This window comes from Gopherus evgoodei, chromosome 2 (genome assembly GCF_007399415.2).
Source record: "Gopherus evgoodei ecotype Sinaloan lineage chromosome 2, rGopEvg1_v1.p, whole genome shotgun sequence".
In the NCBI taxonomy this organism is placed as follows: Eukaryota; Metazoa; Chordata; order Testudines; family Testudinidae; genus Gopherus; species Gopherus evgoodei.
This window is the reverse complement of record NC_044323.1, coordinates 212,365,856-212,389,342: the sequence shown is the minus strand read 5'-3', so window position 1 is coordinate 212,389,342 and position 23,487 is coordinate 212,365,856. Positions and strand designations below refer to the sequence as shown.

Genomic DNA, 23,487 nt, shown 5'->3' with positions numbered 1-23,487 from the left:
TACCTGTACATCTTAATATTTGAAAAGAAAAGTGAGGAAAATTTACAATCCTGCAAATATTCTAATTTGACACAGATGATCATATGCAATATTTTAGGATTATATTTTTCAAAGAAAGGGCTAAATTGAGGCTTTTCTGCAAGCCCTGAGCTAGAGGCAGCAAGCAGGTAGTTGCATTATCCCAGGAGCAGATAAGGAATCTGATTCTAAATCGGTCATAATCTGGTTCTTATTCCACCCCCCCCCCCCAAAAAAAAAAAAAAACAAAAAAAACCCAAACCCCCCAAAAAACACTTTTGGGAGAAGTATTTTTGCTGGTATGCTTAAAGCAAATTACCTCACCCAATGTATTTGGAGGTGGAGGGCAAAGTGGCACGAAGGGTCGGCACTCTCCTCCTTCCTGACCACCTGTTCCCTGAACAACTGAAGGGGAGAGGGGATAGTAGTAGCCGAGCAGAGGCTGCTCTCCTTCACCTTCTGTTCCCCATAATGTGTTGGTAGCTAGTCCATTGGAGTAATAGGGTACATTATGCTCCCTTGCTTAGGCACATTAGCTAGATCACAGTAGGGCCTGGGATTATTATCCTCTTCTTTTGTTAACACCATCAGGTTTAAAGGATTGGTTTCCTTTTATTAGATTTTCCAGGTGAAGTCTGGAAAATGTAACTTTCATTAGTTTAGTAAACAATTTTTGTTTTTTCATGTTGTATGTCTTCATTACCATTTCTCTTTGGGGTGTAAATTGTTTAAGACTTCTTGTCTTTTCCTCCAAACTATTGATCCATAAAAATAGTTAGTATACTGTGTTATGCAGTTATTGATCATTTATCTTTCTGATCGCTCTCCAAGACCAAAAGGAGTACAGGTCCTGAAAGCCTCTCCCTCTTTACTGTAAAAGAGAATCACAGCAGAAGTATAAATATTAACTTTTCTTTAAGTTTTGTGAAAATATTGAGTATCAGGGAGTAGCCGTGTTAATCTGTATCCACAAACATTAAATTCGTCTGCAAATTTAACACCATTAATTTGGACTTGAATAGGGACTGGGAGTGGCTGGCTCATTACAAAAGCAGCTTTGCCTCTCCTGGAATTGGCACTTCCTCATCTATTATTGGGAGTGGACTACATCCGCTGTGATCGAATTGGCCCGGTCAACACTGGTTCTCCACTTGGGAGGCAACTCCCTTCTCTTCATGTGTCATTGTATAATGCCTGCATTTGTAATTTTCACTCCTTGCATCTGAAGAAGTGGTTTTTTACCCACGAAAGCTTATGCTCAAATAAATCTGTTAGTCTTTAAGGTGCCACTGAACTCCTTGTTGTTTTTGAAAATATTGAGACATTCTACTTAGTTGTTCATTATTTATATTACAGTAGTGACTAGGAGCTCCAAACAGTACTGGGACTCCATTGTGTTAAGTATTGTACAAATGATTAACATTCAGCAGCAATTTTTAATTTTTTTTAAAGTAAAGTATTTAACAGGTTTGATAACATCCATGCTTTAAAGTCCGGTTATTCTGATTCCTTCTTATCTTTATTCCCATTACTATCACTAAATTTAATTCTGATATAATTTTTGACACTCATCACTCAGACCTTTGAGTTAAAGATTCATACTTTGTCATTCGAAAGTATGGATGCTTCTTGATAACTTTCATTCAGATGGCATTGATTCTAGCTCTGACTTTTTGAGATGGAGGACAGTAAAATCAGGTTGAAATTGAAAGTGCAGGGGAAGTTTTTTGTTCTTGTCTTTTAGTTTTTTTAATTGGAAAGATTTGATTTTGTTTGTGCTGTGTAATGGAATGCTTTTTGAAAAACTAGACTTTCAAATGGTGTATGCCATATCATTTATTTTCCAGCCATGCAAGTTTGTGGGATATTGGTCCCTTGAATCAGTAGTGTGGGTTTATTTTAAGGTATTAGTCAAAGACTTAGGGTATGGCTACACTTGCAGCCATACAGCGCTGCCATGGGAGCGCTCCCATGGCAGCGCTTTGAAGTGCAAGTGTGGTTGCAGCGCTAGTGCTGGGAGAGAGCTCTCCCAGCACTGCAGGTACTCCACCTCCCTGTGGGGATTAGCTCCCAGCGCTGGGGCACTGTTTACACTGGTGCTTTGCAGCACTGTAACTTGCTGCGCTCAAGGGTGTGTTTTTTCACACCCCTGAGCGCGAAAGTTGCAGCGCTGTAGAACGCCAGTGTAGCCAAGGCCTCTATCTAGAAAGTCTTGGAGCTTGCACTAGCACAATTCACTCTTATTTTTATAATTGCTATTTAAACATCTGACTGCAAAAGAAGGTTTTCCAACACAGTTTTAACTGAGTTTTCTGAGGTTTAGTCATCCAGGACACTTGATGGGCCTTTATTAGCTGAGGTGCCATTTGTTGTTGGGAGGTTGAGTTTGTTTTATTATCAGAGATGTAGGGCATAACCGTGTGAGGTGCTGTATGCCTCCTGTGAAGTTAAGAGCACACTCAGCTCCTATTGGAAAAGGCACTTCATAGGACCTGCAAAGTGTCTTGTTGTATGCATTTATGCTTGTTCTTGAGTATCTTAAGGTTTGTCTAGATGAACAGTTAGTGAGCAGCAAGTTAGGGTGTAAATATATAGTGTAAATATACAGTGCACTAGCATGCAGAGCATTAACATTTCATGTGGCCCCTATTACTGTACACTTCAAGTTCCCTAATGTGCTTTGATCTATTCCACTTGGAAATAGTTTACTATGCCCTAGGGAACTTTTAGCGTGCAATAACAGGGCCCATATGGAAAGTTAATGTGTGGCTTGTGTGCTGTACATTCACACCCCACCTTGTCACTCACTGTTTATCAAGACAAGCCCTAATAGTTTGCAGTTTTGTAGTAGCTAGAGAACCCATGGCTGTCTGTTTCTGATCCTGTGCTAGGCTTTGTTGCAGAAAAACACTTGTACGTAAAGTAACTCACATGCTTATGAATAGTCCCATTGAGTTCAATGAGTATATACATGTGCATGAAGTGACATACGTGTTTGCGGGATGAAGTCCCTGCTGTGTAAATTTGAAAAATAAGCTAAATTAAAATAAAAAGAATCTAATGCTGGAACTCAACTTGGTTGAAGCTTGGCCTTAAATTAACATCATGCTCTTCTTCTCTCTCACAATTACCCTCTGACTCTTACAGGGCCTGTAATTCTTGCTATCTGATGTACTTTTTACTCTGTCAGCAGTGCACATTAGTCCATGTCAAAATTGTTTTCTTCATTTTCTAGAGTGAAACACAGTAATAAAGTACAAGAGGAGTACTTAAGAAATGGCATGCTTTTTTCTTTTAAAACATATGAGTTAATTATGTTTGTCCATCTTTTTTTTCTTTTTTTTTTCCTTTATGGGATGCATGGAGACTGTTGTACACAGGCTTTCTGGTGAAAAGTGGAATAAAAGCTAAATCACAGTATATTGCCTTTAAATATATTTAAATTTGCTAATTGCGTAATCTTCATTAATGTGGAAATTTGGCAAGGGCAATTGTTTGTCTTGTCTCTATGATTAACATAATTAATTATAGTTCAAAAGGAGAGATAATTTTGTTTTGTTCTTTTCTTTGTTCAGGATGGATTAGATGCTTTGGTGTATGATTTGGATTTTCCTGCCTTAAGAAAAAACAAAAATATAGACAACTTTTTAAACAGATGTAAGTATTTTTAATTTTTTTATAATATTAAATAACAAATTATAACTAAATATAAATAGTGATTAATAACTAGGATCTAGATTTTCAAAAGTAACAAGTGATTTTTAGTGCTTCAGTTTTGGGAGGCCAATCTTGAAATTTTAAAGGAGCCTGACTTTCAGAAATGACTGAACACCCAACCCTGAAAATCAGGCCCCTTCAAGGTGTTTCAAGTTGGGTACTCCGGACTCATTAGTGACATTCAAAAGCGTAGACCTACATTTTACTTTTTTTTTATATTCTTCTCAGTCCTGAAGATTCACTTTCCCTATCAAAACCTGTGCCAGGACAATCCTTCTGGCAGAAGTGGGGAGCCATCCTGGCCACTGTGCAGTTTGCAGGGGTACTACTAACTATTTAAACAATCCTTTTGCTCCTCCCTTCTTCCCACACCCAGCATACTAGATTCCCAGAAGTGAGGGACTGTACTCTGGTCTAGCACTTAAAATTTTAAGTAATGATAACATTAACTGTTTACATAAGAGTTATACAGTGCTCTGAACCTGTGCTGAGTTAAGAAAAGATGACTTGTGTGATAAATAAAACTCTTTTTATTCAAAATCAAATTTAGAGTCATCACATTCTTAATATTTTGTATCTTTCCTAAAATAGTAAATCATAAACAGTTATCACAGCACAACATTACTAAAGCCATCACAGACAATATGATTTCAGTAAGCCACAAAGAGTGTAGATTAGCAGGCTATTGGTATGTGATATATTTAGCTGGTTATTGTTGTATAAGGTTTCTTGCCTTAAACTACATGAGAAGCCTAAACCCTGTAGTTGATGTATTTCTTCTTTTTTTGGTATGCTTAGTGCTAGCTGTGCAGAATTCTGCTCTTTTTTGCTGATTTAAATTATTTTTGGTGCACAAGAAAGCTAAATTTCATTTGTTTCTTTGTGGTGTAAGATTCATTAAAAACCCCAGTGCTTGTCTAGTGCAGAAGAACCAAATGAACAAGGAAATATTTTTTTAGTCCTTTAAGGGAGCAGTGAAAAAATCATCTACATAAAATTATGTATTATCTTTTGCAGCTCAAGGGCACCACTGTGTATTACTGCATCATCATTATGGTTAATATTGGCATTTGCTACATTTTGAAAAGAACTTCAGAATTGTAAACTCTTAACTCATCTTGACCCTTTAAATATAATGGCTTTTAAGGTAACCATAAGATTTTTCATAATTATGAAGGCAGCTGTTTTTTCACAGGAGTCATGGTTCTTCAAGTGCTTGCTCGTGTCTATTCTATTCTAGGTTTGTGCATGCCCATGTGCACAGTTGTTGGAGACTTTTACCTTAGTGGTATCCCTAGGGTCGGCTGTGGCACCCCCCTTGAGTGCCGCGCTCATGTGTCGGTATATTAGGTGCCACCAACCCTATGTCCTCTCAGTTCCTTCTTACTGCCCGTGATGGTTGATTGGAGTGCCTTGTCTTGTCTTTAGCAAGAGTGTTAGCGGTTATTCATAGTCCTTTTGTTCTACCTATTCTGTACATAGTTAGTAGTTAGTAAGTTAGGGTATGTAGAGTCCTGGCTGGGACTTTGCCCCCGAGCAGGGCATCCCACACTCATCCAGCTTCAAGCCATGTGCATCATGCAGCAGGCCGATGCCTATCAGTGACCCCCACGACAGCTGCCTGAAGTGTTTGGGGAAGACCAAAGAAAGGACAAGTGTTGAATCTGTAAGAACTTTTTGTCTCCGTATACAAAAGAAGTGGGATATCCGCTTAAGGGCCCTCTTCCTGGAGGCTATGCTCTGCCCCATGTCGGAGCCCTCCATCGCAGAACCTACACTGAGTACTTTGGCTTCGGTGCAGAGTGCTTTGGTACTGGCAAGGGAGAACAGTACCAGGTGAAGAAGCACCAGAAGAAGAGCAGCATCTTGGCACTGAAGGACAAGGGGTCTGTGAGCAAATGACCTTTGTTAGGCCATACGCTCACCGTGAGACTTCATGGGGATAGCACTGAGGTTGGACCCCGAGCCTGGCTAAGGATCCACCCCCGACCCCAGGAAGGAGCGAAGGTCCCCAGCCTCTCCCAGGGCCGTCAGGACCCGAAGCATTACTGGTGGCCAAAGAGGAAAGCCGACTGGCTCTGCAGGCGCCACACCAGGTGACTGTCTCAGCTATGACCCCAGCACCGAACGGGAAGCCTATGGGAGTGCAGCCTCATTGGAGAGCAGAGCACCTCCGATCACTGTACTACAGGTGCACATCCCCGTCTCTGTGACCTTGGACCCTGGCACTGTATCCTAGCTCTCCAACTAGACAACCTAGGTCCCCGATGCTCTCCCCATCTACTAGGTGCGGGACGTTGGAGCCACAACACCATTCCCCGTACTGCAAGTATTGGCGAATTTCTGGCCATAGGTCGTGTAGGCCTGGTCACTCTTCCCCCAGGTGGTCTCCTAGTCATCAGTCACTGTCCTAGAGGGGCTGCTCGGAATCATAGCACCAGTCCTTGTCTCCCCGGTACCACTCCTCTGGCAGATGTCGCGACTTGCATTTGCCTCAGCAGGCAAACCCTGTTTGCCACTGTGGTTGCTGGAGGGGCAGTGATCTGGATCAGAACAAAAATTTGGCCTGGCACCCCAGCAAGGGAGTTCTCCTCCTACGCAAGAGATAGTCACAGCACCAACTACAGTGTCGTCACAGTAGGGACAGTGGCTTACCCAGTGGCAGTACTGGAACCCATGAGAGGGTGCTAGTGATGCCAGTCACACATTCTCAGCCCTCCCAGGCTGCCTTGGATAAGCCAATAATGGTACCACTGGCACCTCAGCCAGAGCACGGTACTGAGCCAGACGTGGCACCAGCGCACCAGACACCAGCACCAAAGGAGCCTTCCCCAGACAAGGAGGAGGAATGCACACCTCTGCAAGTGGCACAGTCCTCGTCGTGCCCTGACAAGGCCAGTCCCCTGGACAACTTTAAGGAGCACCACACCTCCTTCAGTGGGTGGCTGAGAACTTACACCTCCAGGCTGAGGAGGCCGGCGAACTCTTCAGGGTGATTTCGGCCATCACCCTGGCTCGGGTCGCATTGCCTGTACAGCCAGGGGTCCTTAATTGCCAAGTCATTGTGGCAAACCCCGTCCTCTATTCTGCCGACATCCACGAAGGTGGAAAAGAAATACTACATCCCTGTGAAGGGATTTGAATATCTCTATATGCATCCCCCTGCAGCACCACTGGTTGTGTCCTCCGTGAATGAAAAGGGACAGTGGGTCAAGTTAGCAGCATGCTGAAGAACGAAGAGGCCAAAAGACTTGATTTGTTTGGCAGAAAAGTTTATTCGACAGCTAGCCTACGATTCAGGGTCTCTAATCACCAGGTCTACTGGGACGCTATACTTTCAGTCTCTGGGACTCCCTGAGTAAATTCAGAGAGGCCCTCCCATAAGACCATGCCCAGAAGTTTGCCACGCTGGTGGATGAAGGCACGTTGGTTGCCAGGGGTCTGACTTGGTGGCCTGGGTGGTCGAATCTGTGGTGGCCATGTGACCCAGCTCTTGGCTGCAGTCCTCTGGGTTGTCCCAAGAGAGACAGGCCACGATCCAGGACTTCCCTTTTGATGGCACTGGGCTCTTCTCTGAGCTTACGGACTCATGGCTACACTGCCTTAAAGATTCCTGAGCCACACTCTGCTCCCTTGGCCTTCATCCCCCGCAACAGTCTAGGAAGCCTTTCTGTCCTTTGCCTCCTCCCCCGCAGCAGTCTAGGTCCTGGGGAACTCCCAGAGTGGGCTTCCACAGGAGGAAGGATAACGACAAGGGGCATAAGCAGTGATACCTGTCCTCTTCCCGCCTGGCTGTATAACCTGACCCTCCCCGAATCCAGGGAGATCAAGTAGTTGTTTTGAGGGTGCTCCCAAGGATGGAGCCTGAGCCAATCTGATGGATCCATCCCTCCCCTTCCTCAACCACCTCCGTCCTTTTCTGGTCAGTCTGATCCCATATCACCTTGGACCGTTGGGTGCTTGATACAGTTTTGTCGGGCTATACCCTATAGTTTACTGCCAACCACTCCTCTCACCCCCCTTCCCTGTCCCTCTTTAGGGACCCATCTCATGAGCAGCTCCTCGTTCAGGAGTCGTCAACCTCCTTCACCTCGGCTGTGTAATAGTTTGAGGGATTAGGAATCAATAAATGAGGGTTAATGGTGTTACATGGCAAAGTAGATAAAAATAAATGATTTTTAAAAAATCAGATTTTAAAAATGTAAATTTTTCTTTTTAAAAATTAATCCTTTTGAAATTATGACAACCTGTATTAAGGCCTAAAATTTACCATAAACTATTAAAAATAATTTAAATAAATAAGCAGTATGTTTGCTGCCAAAGTTTTAAAGCAAATCACACTATTAGACTGCTGGAAGTCAGTGGCTAAGCACCTAGAACCAGAGTTTGCTGTAGTACTAAACTAACTTGGCATCAGTAGCTTTTTGCAGGAACACAGAGAATATTTTTTTCTTTTCAGTTTATTCAGCTTGGTTCAGTTCAATGACTAGTTCATTCAAAGTTAAGAAACGGATATGGAGTTGAAAACAAGCATTGCTGCATTTTTCTCTTTCAATCTGCAAATAAAAACTAGATATGAGAGGATGAGATCTATTAGTTCTAAAATGTTGAAGGACATGTTGACTAGAAAAAATGTTTAAATCACTAGCTTTAAATAGTACTACTTTTATTGAATAAATCAGTTTTAAATGCAAAACTTGTTTTAATAAACTTTGTCTTACGTCCAGCTCATTTAAGGTTAACATTAAAAAAATCAAGAAAACATTTAAATGTTGTTTTTGTGCATTTTAATGTAATTCCAATTTCTAGCCAAATAGATCTTGACACAAGTTATGAGTAAAAATTAATCATCCTCTAGTGAATAAGAAATGTTTCATTTACCATTTTCTATCATAAAAAAGTAAAAATGATGACTGCAAAGGTATGTTAAGCTATATAATTGCTTAAATCAATGTGTGTAGATATAGTGTGTCCTGGTTAGCAAAAAGTTTCTAATTCAGTTGCAAATTCAACATGTTGTAATGGTTGCCAACCATTGAGAATCAGCCTTTAGGAAAATAACTAAAGTACAAATGCAAAACAAGATTAAAATGGATTATTTAAATCATGGTTTCCTGCTTGCTTGATTTTAAATCATGATTAAAATTACTGATTTTAATTGCTCTGATTTTAAATCGGTCCACCATGTCACTTGATGACAGAGAGGTTGCAGATACTGGTCTGGGTGTTACTGTGGACTGAACTGACAGGCATTATGATAGTGTTTTGTAATGTATTAAATGTTAAATAATGTTGTTAAATAGTTTTTAATTGTGTTTATTGCATAATAGGAGATAATTTGATTAAAATAATGCAATTTATGACTTAATATTTTTACTTTAAATTTGAGTTTGTGCCTTTTTTCCATGATCACACCATGACTTTTCAAATAATCTTACTGTTACAAATTACTAGCCCTAAAATAGTGTATAATGAAAGCTAAAATGAGTAGAGCCTACTTTAGTTAAGGCCTTTTTTGCTGTGGACTGATTGCTCAGATGCTTAAGAACAAGTTTTTTGTTTAACTTCCCACAGTTGAAGTTACACCTGAGCTAGCATAACGTTGTTATCGTGAACATATTGTGTACTCAGTTGTTTTCAAAGAAGGTGTGGTGAAATTTCATTGGAGAAAGGAGAAGCTGGAACTAGGCAAATAGAATACTCAGTACAGCAATTACAATTAATGTAATTTTGATTATTAAAAAACCTATTAGGCTCAGAAAAACTCCCAATTTTGCATTAGTGGTAAGAAAATGAAACTCTCACAGTTGCATCTTCATTAAAACCTATTTCTCTAAGTAAAAATTACATATTGCATATAAGCATAAAAATATAGCCTGAAATAGTATCAAGGTGGAGATGTATACAACAAAAAGCAAAGAATATAGGGTTTTATAATAGGTAAGATGACAGTGTTCTGTGTGCATAAATACTTTACCAAAACACAGTTGGGTGAGTCTGGGTGAGTGGTTACCATAAAGAAACACAGTCAAGTCTTATTTGGTCCATATTGGTTGGGTTTTTTGTTTTTTAAAGCTTTTATATAACCTAAGACACATTGAAACAAATCTGATTATTATTTTTTAGTTCTAGTGGAAAGCAGTTTAAAAATAAAACAAGAAATACTCCCTTGCAGTGTTTGCAATCTAAAGGTTGTAGCATTGTTCTAAAACGCTAAAGTGAAGTTGAATATAAACAGAACTGAACTTGCCACTTTGCTTTCACAGTCCAAGTTGAAAGAAGTGCAAAAAAAAAAATTAAAAATTGTCAATTATAGTAACTTAGTGTCTTTTAACTACATTTTCTTGCTTTTGTCACTTTTTAAATTTCAACTCCAATTCTTCTGTATTTTGAACAAACAGAATAATTATACCGTAAGATAAAATGAGAAAAGATCACAGCAATGTATTTGCCTAAGCAGATTCAAATTAACGATCTGGTGAGGGCACTCCAACCCATAGATTGGGCATTCCACTCCTTACTCTGTTTGGTATGCTCCAGGCAAGCTGGGAAGTGGAACCAGTGAATAAAGTACTTCTTGTACCTGATACACATATATCTAACAGATCCTGGAGCACCCAGACACTGAAGAACAAGCCCCAGAAAAGTGAGAGAAGTGATGTGTATTCCTTTCTTTCCCATGATTGGGGAAGGGGAAAGAAGGGGACATACCATTGGAGGAGGAGAAAAGTGGTATTAATTCGTCTTCACAGTGATACTTCCTCTCAGTTTCTATTAGGTCTATGTGATTATCCAAGTTTACTGCACACCTAGAAGGCAAAGCTGATATTAAATAATGTAGCTCCAAACAGTGCTTAGAATAGTACCTGTCCAGCATACACTTCCAGTGGTTATGGTGACACGAGCAAACTGTCCTGGGATTCCTCTAGTGTTCCTCTTCTTTATTGTTGACCTTGGCTAGTAGGGGGGTGATAAATTTTTCAGCTACACTTGCATCAATTTTTGTTTTTAATTTGGGTCTCTTCATATTGTTTTGTTGTTAAGGCTAGGATGCATTAAGATATTTCCATTTTTTCCACATACATACATGATCCACAGATACATTAATCAACGGGCTTTCAGCCTATGTACACCTACGTAGTCAGACCCAGACCTGTCAGACACTGATAGCAGAGGGCATAATCAGCTACTGAAAAGCCTACCAGTTTTTCATTGTGTTTCCATAGTGTCAAGCTTTACAAGACTTCTTGCAGCAGAGCAAAAACATTCATATTAAAAAACCAAAAAAAAAAAACCCTCCCCAAAAAACCAACAAAACTTGCTGCTGTATCTGTGTTCTTGGTACTACCCCCTACAGGGGGATTTAAAAGTCCTGTTCCTCTCTACTGCAGAAACACCCTGCCTATCTCCCATTCTTATTCTCACCCTGATTGCAGCATGGAGAATGCCTAGAATAAGGGGGAAACATGGACATGTGCCATCTGCCCCACACAGGAAAAGAAAAATACCCCTAAAAAGGCTGTAGTGCTCAGGAAAGCTAAATCCAGTTACCAGCACAGGAATCTTTCGTCTATATCGAAGAGAAGGAAGCACAAATCCAGATGATGCAGGTGCAGGAGCTCCTTATTTCCTCCTTGGGGGGAGGGACAACTTTTAGAGTCACAACAGGAACCACAGGAGGAGAAAAGCAGGAAAAACTTTCAGGCAGAAATCAAGTACATACTTATTAGGGCAGTTTACATCCAACTTTTGAGGAAATGTCAAAGACAAAGAGGAGCCAGTTCAGAAGAGCAGTAATACTACAGACAGGTAGTATCATTCAGGATTCAGAATTGAACCATATGTTTTTCTCAACCCAGCCTCCATAGACGTGATCAGAAAAGAATGGGAGTTCCTAGGAAAACCTGAGACTAAGCAAGATGACTAAGAAATGTGTGCAAGTTTAAATAAGATTTCATTTCCCTTCTTAATGTTGATGTGGCACTGGCATCCCTAGTTAAGTGTAATGCAATACTTACAGATGGAGAGTTAAGTCTTAAGAACCCCATAGACGGGAGGATGGATACAGCGCTTAGAAGAAGGTCTGAGTTCTCGCATAACTGAAAACTTTCATTGCATCCAAATGCTTTGCCTGAACAGTATTGGCATGGATAGAAGATCTGTCTGAATCTATCGTCTCATATAAAGAAAGTGCCACAGTTTGTCTCTCTCTCCTGGAAAGATCTCCCTGGCATAAGGCTGTATTTATGAAAACTCTCTGAATGCCCACCAGTATTCAGCAAGAGTGATGGGCTACAATGTGGTTATCCATTGACATGTGTGATTGCGCAGTTGGAAGACATATCTAAGCTTATGTGACTTTATCCATCAGTTCTACAAATAATTTTCCTTTTAATATTCTGATAATGCTAAAGTGGTGACATATTCCTCAGTCAAAGAAAAGTCGACTCTCTCTCCTGACAGGCCCCACAGGAGGGAATATAAATCCTATTCCAAACCCAAGCAATCCTTTTCAGGCTTCCAGACCAGCAGGTTTGGCAGACAAAATAATTTCTGTTACTCCTGGGGAAAGTGGTTAGATCCAGAGATGGCAAGTCCAGGTTTGACCCATCCACCTTCTAGTGGTGATTCAAGTCTTCCTGAACAACTCCTGTCTCACTGCCACATCAAAATGGAATAGACCATTGCAATGGTGATCATCTCCTTCAGTTTATAGATGGTTGGCCTTGAATTGCTTCCAGCAAGTGGTTTCTGAAGATTGTCCAGAGAGGATTTACAAATCTGTGTTTAGTTCCTTCAAAATGGTTCACAAACTTAGTCTGCAGTAGGAATTTAGAGTTTATCGTTCAGTGTATTATAAGCTCATTATCAAATTTCAGACAACAAGGGAGATATCCATTCGTATGGAAGCTGTCTCAACTGACAGGCTTTTAGATGTAGCTGGCCATGCTCTCTCCTCTCAGCGATAGACCGGTCTGCTTCAGCCTTTGTAGCTGCATACAGGCTAAGAGCCCATTGATTAATTGGTCTGTAGACCTTGTAAATCAAAAAGAGGACATTTTGCATAAGATACGTTTTCCTATTACAAGCAGCAGATTCTGTATGACTTATGTTACTGTAACATGATATTGTCTAAGGGAGTTGTTTAAGAATTTGATACACATATAGTGGCTATCTTTCAGACATTTAAGTTGCACTTTGCAAATGCCCACAAAGCCCAACTAGCCATTTTATAATATTTGGACCTAAATTGCTGTAAACAATGCATTTTCATTTACTCTGTTAAGATACCAAGTGGTACTTCAATACACTACAGAATAAATTATTTCAAAATTTTTGCCTTTCAAAATGAGTCGGTGGTCTTTAGTTTAAAAAAAAAAAAGTCAACAGTCACAAACCACCCTAAATTTTATTTTGATTTACATCTTCTTTAAAAACAAAATAAGTATCTATTATAGTAACTTAAAGAAAAAATTGCATCTGGTGTTGTTCAAATGCCAGTTTTAGCCTTGTTATTTAAAGTGGCTGAAATATGAATCCTGTGAAAAACAATAGCTGAATGTATAGTATTAACCATCTGTTTGATGACAGAATAAAAGTTTTTCACATTTTTTTAATCTTTCTGTCCTTTGATCCTTCAGAAACGAATGACATTAACCTGGTCATAGGCTAAGTTTGTCTGAAACCATTTGAGGCAAACTTTCACATCATGTCTTGCTTTTATCTGCATTAGTGTGAAGACTTTTCCTGCAATGTTGACAGTCTTCTTGCAATGGGATTGTTAGGCAACCAATTTTTGACAAACAGAAAAGGATTGCCATGGTGATTTTGTTATATTTCAACCCCATCCAATCCTACTGATCCTCTAGCCTTAGACCAAGTCAACCTTGCTTGAATAGTCAAACAACTTAAATTAGATCTTATGCCGTTGACTAAAGAGTCTAACCATTTTACAGAATCTGAATCACACTTGTAACTCTTTATTTCTGTAGCATAGTTTATTAAAATCTGTGCATGGTATATACTGCTCTGTAAACCAGGGGTTTACATTAGAAAGCAAGGGAAAAGAATATTCAAACCACGGTATGCAGTTTTATGAAAACTCCTTGTTACTGGAATTCAGCTGCATTCCTGCTGCTTTATTTTAAATTGGCCCTTTTTAATATGAAAATTAATTTCTGCATCCATCTTTTGTTTTTAAACGTGCTCTGTATCTAGGACAACCAAGTAATTTTTAGTAGCATGCCAAATAATTATTTAAAAATAATCTTGATTACCGCAATATGAGTTCCTCCCCTCACAATTCTTTCAAAACTTTCCTTTTTGGTCTAAAATTCTATTTTGGAAATAAAACAGGATTATTGCTGTGAATATTAGAAAATGGAGCTGTTTAAAAGCTGTTCTGTGCTTGTACCAAAATGTGAAGCTTTTCCATGTAGTCTCATGCCAGTGCTGACCCATATGGATTAAAATAGCCTGTTTTTAATCCATGACCAAATTTGGAATTAGAATATCTGCCCACTGGGAGTTTGTAAATTTTTGTAGTTTCAAGAATGACAGGTTTATATAAATAATTACAATGATTCTCACTGCATGTTTTAAATTAAAATCCACTTTTTCAACTACAGAAAAGTAATAAAAGTACCAGCAGTTTGTTGTTTAAGGAGCTTGTTTAAGTGTGTTTTATACCTGTGGTATGGTGGCTTCTCAAATCTTTTCTCAAATCTTTTACATACATGCCCTTTTAATGATGGTCTTTTTATATTGTTCTGTAGGTCACCTTAGATGCAGAATTTCCCCATTCCAGTAGCTTTTTCAGATATTTGTTTTGAATGTGAGCTTTCGCCATTTAAACTGTTTCCTTTTTAGCTTGGTTGTGCAACGAAGTTGTTGTACTGTGACATTTTTCTGTTACCATGGTAATGAAAGTGAGGTCATGGATTCAGAATACAGATTTCCATAAGATGAGCAAGACCTTGTCTTAAACGTATATTTTAATAAGCATCAGATGTTGTAAGAAGAGTTATCAGTAAATGAAATGTAAATTAATTTTTCTGTTAAATCCAGTACACTTGAAAGATTTTCTTAATATGAAAGTTCCTTTCTAATGTTTTTAATGTTACTCCTGGGTGAGTTCTGTGCACAGTCTTTTTAAATTCTGTAAAATTCTGCATGTTTTGTCAAAATAACACAATATAATCATGCCAGTTTCAATTATTTTGGTAATTTTATTTCAGAATATTTGTCAGTAACAATACAGACAACAGAAAAGATTGAGGAAATATATTTTAAAAAATAGATTCCTTACTAGGAATATTAATATACAACTTTATGTAATAATTCATTTTAACTACAGTACAGAAACGGTGACCTCTCTTGCGGCTTCCCTTTTCCTCCCCCTCAGAATCAATTATTCTGCAGGAGTTGGGAGAGGAATAATCTGCAGGGGACATTAATTCCCCTAGGTGTATAATGTGTATTCCTCTGCAGTATTCCCCTAGGTGTATAATGTGTAGCACTATAATAAGCTGTATAGAAAGACAGTGAAGGCTTTATTAATGAATTACTGTACTGTTTTAATGCTTTATTTTTTCTCTTTATACAGATAAAGACACAATTAATAAAATCAGAGATTTGCGCATGAAAGCTGAAGATTATGAAGTTGTGAAGGTGATTGGCAGAGGTGCATTTGGGGAAGTTCAGTTGGTAGGTTATATTTCTGTGTGTAAATAGAGGTGGATTTTGCTTTATGATACTCAGTGCTACTTACCTTTTTATTTTTAATAAGATATTTTTTAAAAATTAAGCTAATCTTATAATATATAAGACCATATTTATATAGGGACCATAAACCTAGTGAGAATTTTATTCTTGGAAAGAACATTTTCTAGGATCATAACTTTTAAAACTAACATGCAGAACATCTGAGCTGAATGTGCATTTTCCCTGCCTAGAGGCTGAGTACCCTCTCTATATACTAGTCCTGGCCACTGCAACTCTAGGAATTTGTGAGACAGCTCTTCAGCTGGTGTAAATGTCATAGGCCCATTGATGTCAGTAGTCTTTGACAAATTACATCAGCCGAGGAGCTGCCTTCAAAACCTGAACGCAGATTTTCCACATATAGCATTTTTTGTGGGCGGTGAGTTAACAACCAGGCCTGCTCATGTTGAATTACTGACTTGGGTTGCTGCTGGAAGAAATGTAAAATAAGGCAAATGTGCTCTTCAAAATATTTATTTTTCTTTTTATGTTAGTTAACAAAAATATTTACACTTTTATTAAAAACAAATAAATGCAAATTACAGAGCAATTACTGTGTACATGGACTTTAGTTTTTAATATTCCTAGCAAATGTTCTGTTCTGGTAGTTGTGTTGTAGTTAGAAAATGCAATTTTATACCATGTAGATCAGTAGAATAATTATTTTTACCAAAGAACTGTGAAGAATTAGATAAAATTGGTGAACTAAGGTAAAATGCTCAAAGCAGAAAAAATACTGAATTAAATATTTTAATAGATTGTCCATATGGATAGTTAATCTATTTTTCTATATCTTAATTTTATCTTCAAAGGTAAGGCATAAATCTTCAAGGAAGGTGTACGCTATGAAACTACTGAGCAAGTTTGAGATGATAAAAAGATCAGATTCTGCATTCTTTTGGGAAGAAAGGGACATTATGGCTTTTGCTAATAGCCCCTGGGTTGTTCAGGTATAGTGATACCACTGTTCATATTTTTGATTTATAGTAGGGTGCTTTTGTTATATCACTGGATAAATCACATTGTAACTAAAGAATTATTTAAATTTTCATTTCTAGCATTGTTTCCTAAGCAATTTACAAAACTGTCTTTTTCAGATAAGTTGAAATATTTTGTTAGGAAAAGCCAGTGAAAATTTGAAAGTTGCAAAAAACCAAAATTGTAGTTGTTGTAATTCTTTTTAAAATTATATTAAATTAAGTCGTTATGTTCTGAATTGATAAATAGTAAAATAATTTTGTTAAAATTGTTGTCTGCTTGACAAGAATTCTTTGTTTCACCCCAGTGTATGTGACAATTATTCATGTAAAACATATCTTTTTAAAAAACAAGTAGATGGACAAATATATGTCTATATTTTCTGTATCTTTGGTAAATGAGGCTAAATGCAAACTTTGAAATGAGATGAGAGAAACCATAATTGGGCAATGTGGTATTGTAGATTTGTGGTGATTAAATGTAGTTTACCCTATATAATTTACAGTATGAACTTTTTTCCCCAAGCCTCACGTTCTATTTTGAAATAGAAGGACTGGATCTTGCAAAGACTTACACATATGCTAACTTGCTCAGTGGTACTACTCGTAATTTTAAGAATGGAGCCTACATCTTTGTTGGGTTATGGTTTAAATGACCTAACTTTCAGGATCAAACTCATGTAAGCCTTATTTACACTGACTTGGGAAAAAATCATGCTAGTAATTTTCTAGACAATGATTATCTGGAAAGATGTTTGCATTGTTTCCAAACAATATGTAAATTCAAGAGCCATTAATTAATTGGTACTGTTTATTTTGAGCAGATCTATACCAACAGATAAAGGTGAATTTTTACTTTTTTTTAAAAAAAATTGTAACTCACTTTTCAGACTGTATGATTTGATAGAAGAATGATAAATTTGCAATAGTAAATCAAATTCAGTAACTAGGGCTATAAGAACACTGCAGAAAATTGAGAAAAATTGAACAGTTTTCATTCATATCTCGTGCATTTTTGATAGACAAATACACTGTCCTGGATTACTTGATGCATTTGTTAGACGATGACCAGTTTGCAGTTCTGTCCAATACTTTATTTTAATAAGATCCTAAATAAAACAGCTATCTAAAGAAAATATACAGGCACTTCAGAAAAGATGCAGGCAGATATCTTTGATAAAGTATTACCTTTTTTATGTACACCTCTACTTCGATATAACGCTGTCCTCGGGAGCCAAAAAATCTTAACGCATTATAAGTGAAACCTCATTATATCAAACTTGCTTTGATCCACAAGAGTGTGGAACCTCCCCCTCCGAGCACTGCTTTACCACGTTCTATCCGAATTTGTGTTATGTTGGGTCGCGTTATACAAGGTAGGGGTGTATTTGTAAACTAATCAGCTGTCTCATTTGATTGGTGGAAGCTTGTTGCCCAGTTACATAGATGTGTATAGTCTGAGAGTGATCTTAGTATTCACTGAGCCAGAGTCTCTCTCACTCCTTTAAACAACTCTTTGGCAGCATAAAGAGGCAGAAGACAACAGAAATGGTGCCCCCTTTTCATCAGGGGAATTCTGGTTGAAAAAAGCTGCTAGAATGGCTCTAGTAATTCTACAAATCTTTAAGTGTTAAAACATTTGCAGTGAAATCCATTGGATTAATACAATATGCAAAATTTTCAAGCTTTTACTTTAAGATATACTGACTATTTAGTTACTTATTTTTGTTTGTTTTATAGTTATTTTATGCATTCCAAGATGACCGTTACCTTTACATGGTGATGGAATATATGCCTGGTGGGGACCTTGTGAATTTAATGAGCAACTATGATGTTCCTGAGAAATGGGCAAGATTTTATACTGCAGAAGTTGTTCTTGCGTTGGATGCAATTCACTCAATGGGTTTTATTCACAGGTGCATATATAATTACTATAGTTAAACTAGAACTATATTAATCTTTACTTTGTCAGAATGTCTTTATAAGAATTACTTAATCTGTTTTTAAATTGTTGCTGGTATTATTACTACATAGTTATTTCTCTAGACACCTTCAAAATTTCTTAGTGTGAGAAAATGCAAACCTGAGATGCTAATTTTCAGTAAGATATTTTCAGCAAATTGACAGTACTCGAGTATTCTGTTCTCTGCCTGAGTTTGGGATTTCTGGGGTTTGCCCACTCTACAGGTGATAGAAACAAAATCAAGATGGATCTAATAATCTATCCCAAGCCTTGGTACTAAAATTTTTAGTTTGATTTCTTTCCTGAGTAGTGAAAGCGTATGGTTTAGTAACTGGATAATAATAGTATTTGGTAGTGTCCATTACTAGGTACTATTATTTATTAGATTTGTTGTAGTAGTGCCTAGAGAGCAGGGCTAAACACTGTACAAACACCTAGTAAGGGATAGTCCCTGTGACAATTTGTTTACAATTTAAAGGAACAAGAAGACAAAGGGGTAAGAGGGGAAACAGAGTCCCAGACAGGTAGCGTGATTTACTACAGGTTGCACAGCAGGTCTCTGACAGGAATAGAATTTAGATTGGGACTCAGGAGACTCAATGCCGTAATCCACTGGACCATGCCACAATATTTGCATTAGAATATATCTCTAATAACCTCTAATCAGGCTTGCATCTAATCAATTATCACATCATAATCAGGGCTTTGAAGCTGTGCTCCGGCCCCGCTCCAGCTCCTGCTCCAGGCAAAAACCTGCAACTCCACTGCTCTGGAGCTGCTCCACGCTTCAGCTCCGGGCTCTGCTCCAAAGCCCTGGTTATGATGGGATTGAATGAATCTGAGGATGACGTGCAATCTTTCTATATTTGTTCTACTTCATGAGTGATCCACTCCAATAGATTTAATTTAGTTTTATCTCCAAAGAGAGATGTGAGAAGAGGATACAAATATGAGAACAATACAGAGAGAATATAGATTGGTAAATGAAGTAGCTCTTTCAGACTCTTACGAGGTAACATGGAAAGAGAAAGTCATGGAAAGGAAGAATACTATCTGCAACTATTGCAATTATTTTTCAACTCCTTAGACATATATTTCTGCCTACGTTTGTTAGTTGTGCCACGGGAACAAAAAACTAATATATACCACACTTCCATTCACAGTCCTCATCTCTGATTTTTATCCATTCTTTCTTATTTGGAATAACAGAGTGGCTAGATGTAATACACCAATTTTAATTAGATTTTTTTTCCCCCCCTAAAGAGAACTCAATCGTCATTGGTTGATACAGAAATAAAAATAGCTGCATAATCAGTGAGAGGCTTGTCTTAGTAAATAACACATCTCTAAAGCCCTGCAAATCTGCAGATATCTGCTTTATATCTGTGGATGTGGATACAAATTTTGTATCCATGCAGGGCTCTACATATATCTCTGTATTTCTCATTTTTGTTATGATTAAGAAGAGCAGAATGTTATAGTTCTAATTTACTGGATTCTTAATCAAAATACAGAGTTGAAATAAAACCTCAAAACCACTAAACAAAGGAACATTAGCATATTATGTTTCTTTTCAACTAAAGCAATCTTAAATACAACTTTTCTGCTGTATAACAGCATAAGTTTAATCGGATTATTTTTAATTAAATATGTATAGTGAATTTCATCGTGAAGGATCCCAAAATACTTTGCATAGTGTATACATTTAAGAATCACTTATCCACATCTAGGGTAGATTATAATAGCGATTCTGTGGTTAGCATTTGTGTAAAGTTTTTGGATTTTTATTTAGTTAATTGGGAACTGAAGAATAATTGCTCCAACTGAAATAAGGGTAATTTTAGGTTGAGGCAATGTAAATAGCCAAATTGCAATTTGGCCAGCAGGTCAGGTTTAACGCGTATATTTTTGCAAAAAAGACTACTGCAAGAGTTAGATGTTGGTAGGGTTAATATTATACATAATTAATAATTAGCCATATCAAACAGTCAAAATCAATTCCCATTATATAAAAGTGCATGTGTGTTGCTAAAGTTAGAAAGTTAAACCGCAGAGGAAACTGCTCACCGTATTAATAGGTAGGTTGTTGAAGTTACAGATTTGTTTTTGATTAGAGTAGACTCTCTTTCTTTTGGATTAGTTTATTTAAATTTAAGACATGAATAGAGAAGAGAGCAAGTGAGGAAGATAACTTTTCCATTCCAAACAATGAACAAAAAACAGACAGCAGCTGAAGTTTCTCTGTTCTAGAAAACCTGGTGTGTGTTATGAATTTCAAAGTTCTTCAAATGCTTGTCGATATATATTCCACTAGTGGTGTGCATCTTCCCCAGGCACTTAAATTTAAAATCTTTTGGCCAACAGTGCATGTTAGAGGCCACACCTGTGTCATGAGTGTCTCATGCCTCCAACTGAAGATGCAAAGGCTGGGGCATCCCCAGCTCTCCCTTGGTTCCTTCTCACCACCTGTGACTGAAAGTTGGAATTGCAGCGTCCAAGCTTCTTCACGCACAGAATGGCATATTCTTTGTTATGTAAATAATTATACTGAGATTAATCCAGTGCAGAAGGACATTTTCATTAGGAAGGGATTTGAGGAACTTGAGTTTGAAGAGTAATACCCAGGTTTTTGAACTGAACCTATGTTGTCTGAGTCTCAGTTCAGTGCCTTAATGAGACGACCATACTTACTGATATTGGAAATTTGGGGGGTAATTTGACTGAGAGTTTGAATAATTGGAGTGGGGCAAAAGAACCCCTTTTTTTTTTTTTAAGTGTCTTCTTGCCAGCTTAAGTGTCTTAGTCTCTTCTTGTTATGTCACATCAGAAAAATAGTTCTTTTCTTGTTTTGGTAAGTGAAACTAATGTGTCAAATTATGTACAATGTAATATTTTTCAGAGATGTGAAGCCTGATAATATGCTGCTGGATAAAGCTGGTCATTTAAAACTAGCAGATTTTGGTACTTGTATGAAGATGAATAAGGTTGGTATATTTAAACCTTGAATCTAGCACTGGTATTTGAGGAGAGCATCCAGTGGATATTGTTCTTTGGGATTCCATCTGCTATTGATTGATTGACTTTCTCTGGTGCGTAGCACTATTGTGTTTGAGCACCTCACATCTGTTAACAAATTTAGCCTCACAGCATCCCTTTTGAATTAGGGAGATGTCATTGTATCAGTTTTACAAATGGGATGTTTAAGCATTAAGAGATTAAGTGCCTTTCAGTCACATAGGAATTCTGTAGCAGAGACATAAAAAGAACCCTAAGTGTATTGGTACTTGCCTTAGTCATAAGAAAATCCTTCCATATCCCAGTGTATACTAGTTTTCACAGCGTGTACCATGGAAAATTAATTGTTGAATTGTGTACTATGGTTTCAGTACCAAGAGAGCAAATAACATTTGTATCCTCTGTTTTTACTGTTGGTTAAAAGGAGACTGTTAAAAGTACTGACACCTCTTAGGGTATATCTACACCACAGGATTATTCCGATTTTACAGAAATTGATTTTTGGAAATGTTATATAAAGTCGAGTGCACGCGGCCACACTAAGCACATTAATTCGGTGGTGTGCGTCCGTGTACCGAGGCTAGCGTCAACTTCTGGAGCTTTGCGCTGTGGGTAGCTATCCCACAGTTCCCGCAGTCTCCACCGCCCATTGGAATTCTGGGTTGAGATCCAATGCCTGCTGGGGCCAAAATATTGTCGCGGATGGTTATGGGTAAATGTCGTCAGTCAATCCTCCCTCAGTGAAAGCAACGGCAGACAATCATTTCACACCCTTTCCCCAGGATTGCCCGGGCAGATGCCATGGCATGGCAACCATGGAGCCCATTCAGCCTTTTTTCACTGTCACCATAGATCTACTGGATGCTGCTGACAGACGCGGTACTGCAGTGCTACGCAGCAGCATCCTCTTGCCGTTGCAAGTTGACAAAGACGGTTACCAGTCATACTGTACTGTCTGCTGCTATCATGGGTGCTCTTGGCCGGCCTTGGTGAGGTCGGTCGGGGACGCCTGGGCAAAAATGGGAATGACTCCAAGTCATTCTCTTCTTTAAGTTTTGTCTAATGGAGAGTCAGTCCTGCCTAGAATATCAGCAAACCTGCTAAAGAACCAGAGAGGCAAACGGCCTCTCCAGATCAGAGCCCCAGACATCCCGCAGAAATGATGAGCTGCATGCCATTCTAGGGAGAACCCCTGCAACAACTCCACCTTTTGCTTCCCTCCTCCCCCACCCCTCCTGGGCTACCGTGGCAGTTATGCCCCCCGTTTGTGTGATGAAGTAATAAAGAATGCATGAATTTGAAACAACACTGACTTTATTGCCTCTGCAAGCAGAGATCAAAGTGGGGAGGGGAGGGCGGTTGGTTTACAGTGAAGTAGAGTGAACCACCATTCTGCACTTGCTCAGCCTATAGCTGAAAATGGGAATCTGTGATAAGCGCTAGGATAAAAGCACAGGCAGGACTGAATCTCCATTTGTGTGTGGGCCTTTGGTTGACACTGGTAAAAGACAAAATGTCCCAGGATATGTGTGTTAGGGGACAGTTCTAAACGGCAGCTTAATTTTTTTATTTAGAGCAGAATGTAGAGGTCTACATATCCGATAGTGAGCCCTGGTAGCAATGGTTGGCTAGGGTAGGCACGACCACGTGGTGTTGCTGACTGGGAGAGCAGCCTGAGGCAGAAGCCTCCAGCTCGCATGATATTCCAGGCAGGACTGAATCTCCATTAGACAAAACTTAAAGAAGGGAATGACCTGGAGTCATTCCCATTTTTCCTCAGGGGCCCCCGACTGACCTCATCGAGGCCAGTCAGGAGAACCCACGGGACGATGATGATGGATACCAATCATACTGTACAGTCTGCCATCCGCAAGGCAAGGGAATGCTGCTGTGTAGTGCTACAGCACCGCGTCTGCCAGCAGTATCCAGTAGATATACGGTGACATTGAAAAAAGGCGAGAAATGATTTTTCACCTTTGCTTTCATGGGGGGGGGGGAGCTGTCGACACATATCCTGAACCACCCGCGACAATG

General features: G+C 38.6%; 1 protein-coding gene across 5 annotated transcripts in view; it reads left to right on the top strand.

Moving 5' to 3' along the window:
* The window catches only part of ROCK1 (Rho associated coiled-coil containing protein kinase 1), a 199,002-nt gene that overhangs the window by 54,919 nt on the left and 120,596 nt on the right, over positions 1–23,487 (top strand). For 3 of the 5 annotated variants that reach the window (XM_030552885.1, XM_030552881.1, XM_030552882.1), the window contains exons 2-6: positions 3,594–3,675; positions 15,341–15,441; positions 16,311–16,448; positions 18,216–18,391; positions 21,338–21,422. In XM_030552885.1, the coding sequence (XP_030408745.1) occupies positions 3,594–3,675; positions 15,341–15,441; positions 16,311–16,448; positions 18,216–18,391; positions 21,338–21,422 (582 nt within the window). Of the gene's footprint in view, positions 1–3,593; positions 3,676–4,779; positions 4,883–15,340; positions 15,442–16,310; positions 16,449–18,215; positions 18,392–21,337; positions 21,423–23,487 lie in introns of those variants that run through there. The other 2 variants (XM_030552883.1, XM_030552884.1) reach the window with 2 other exon arrangements.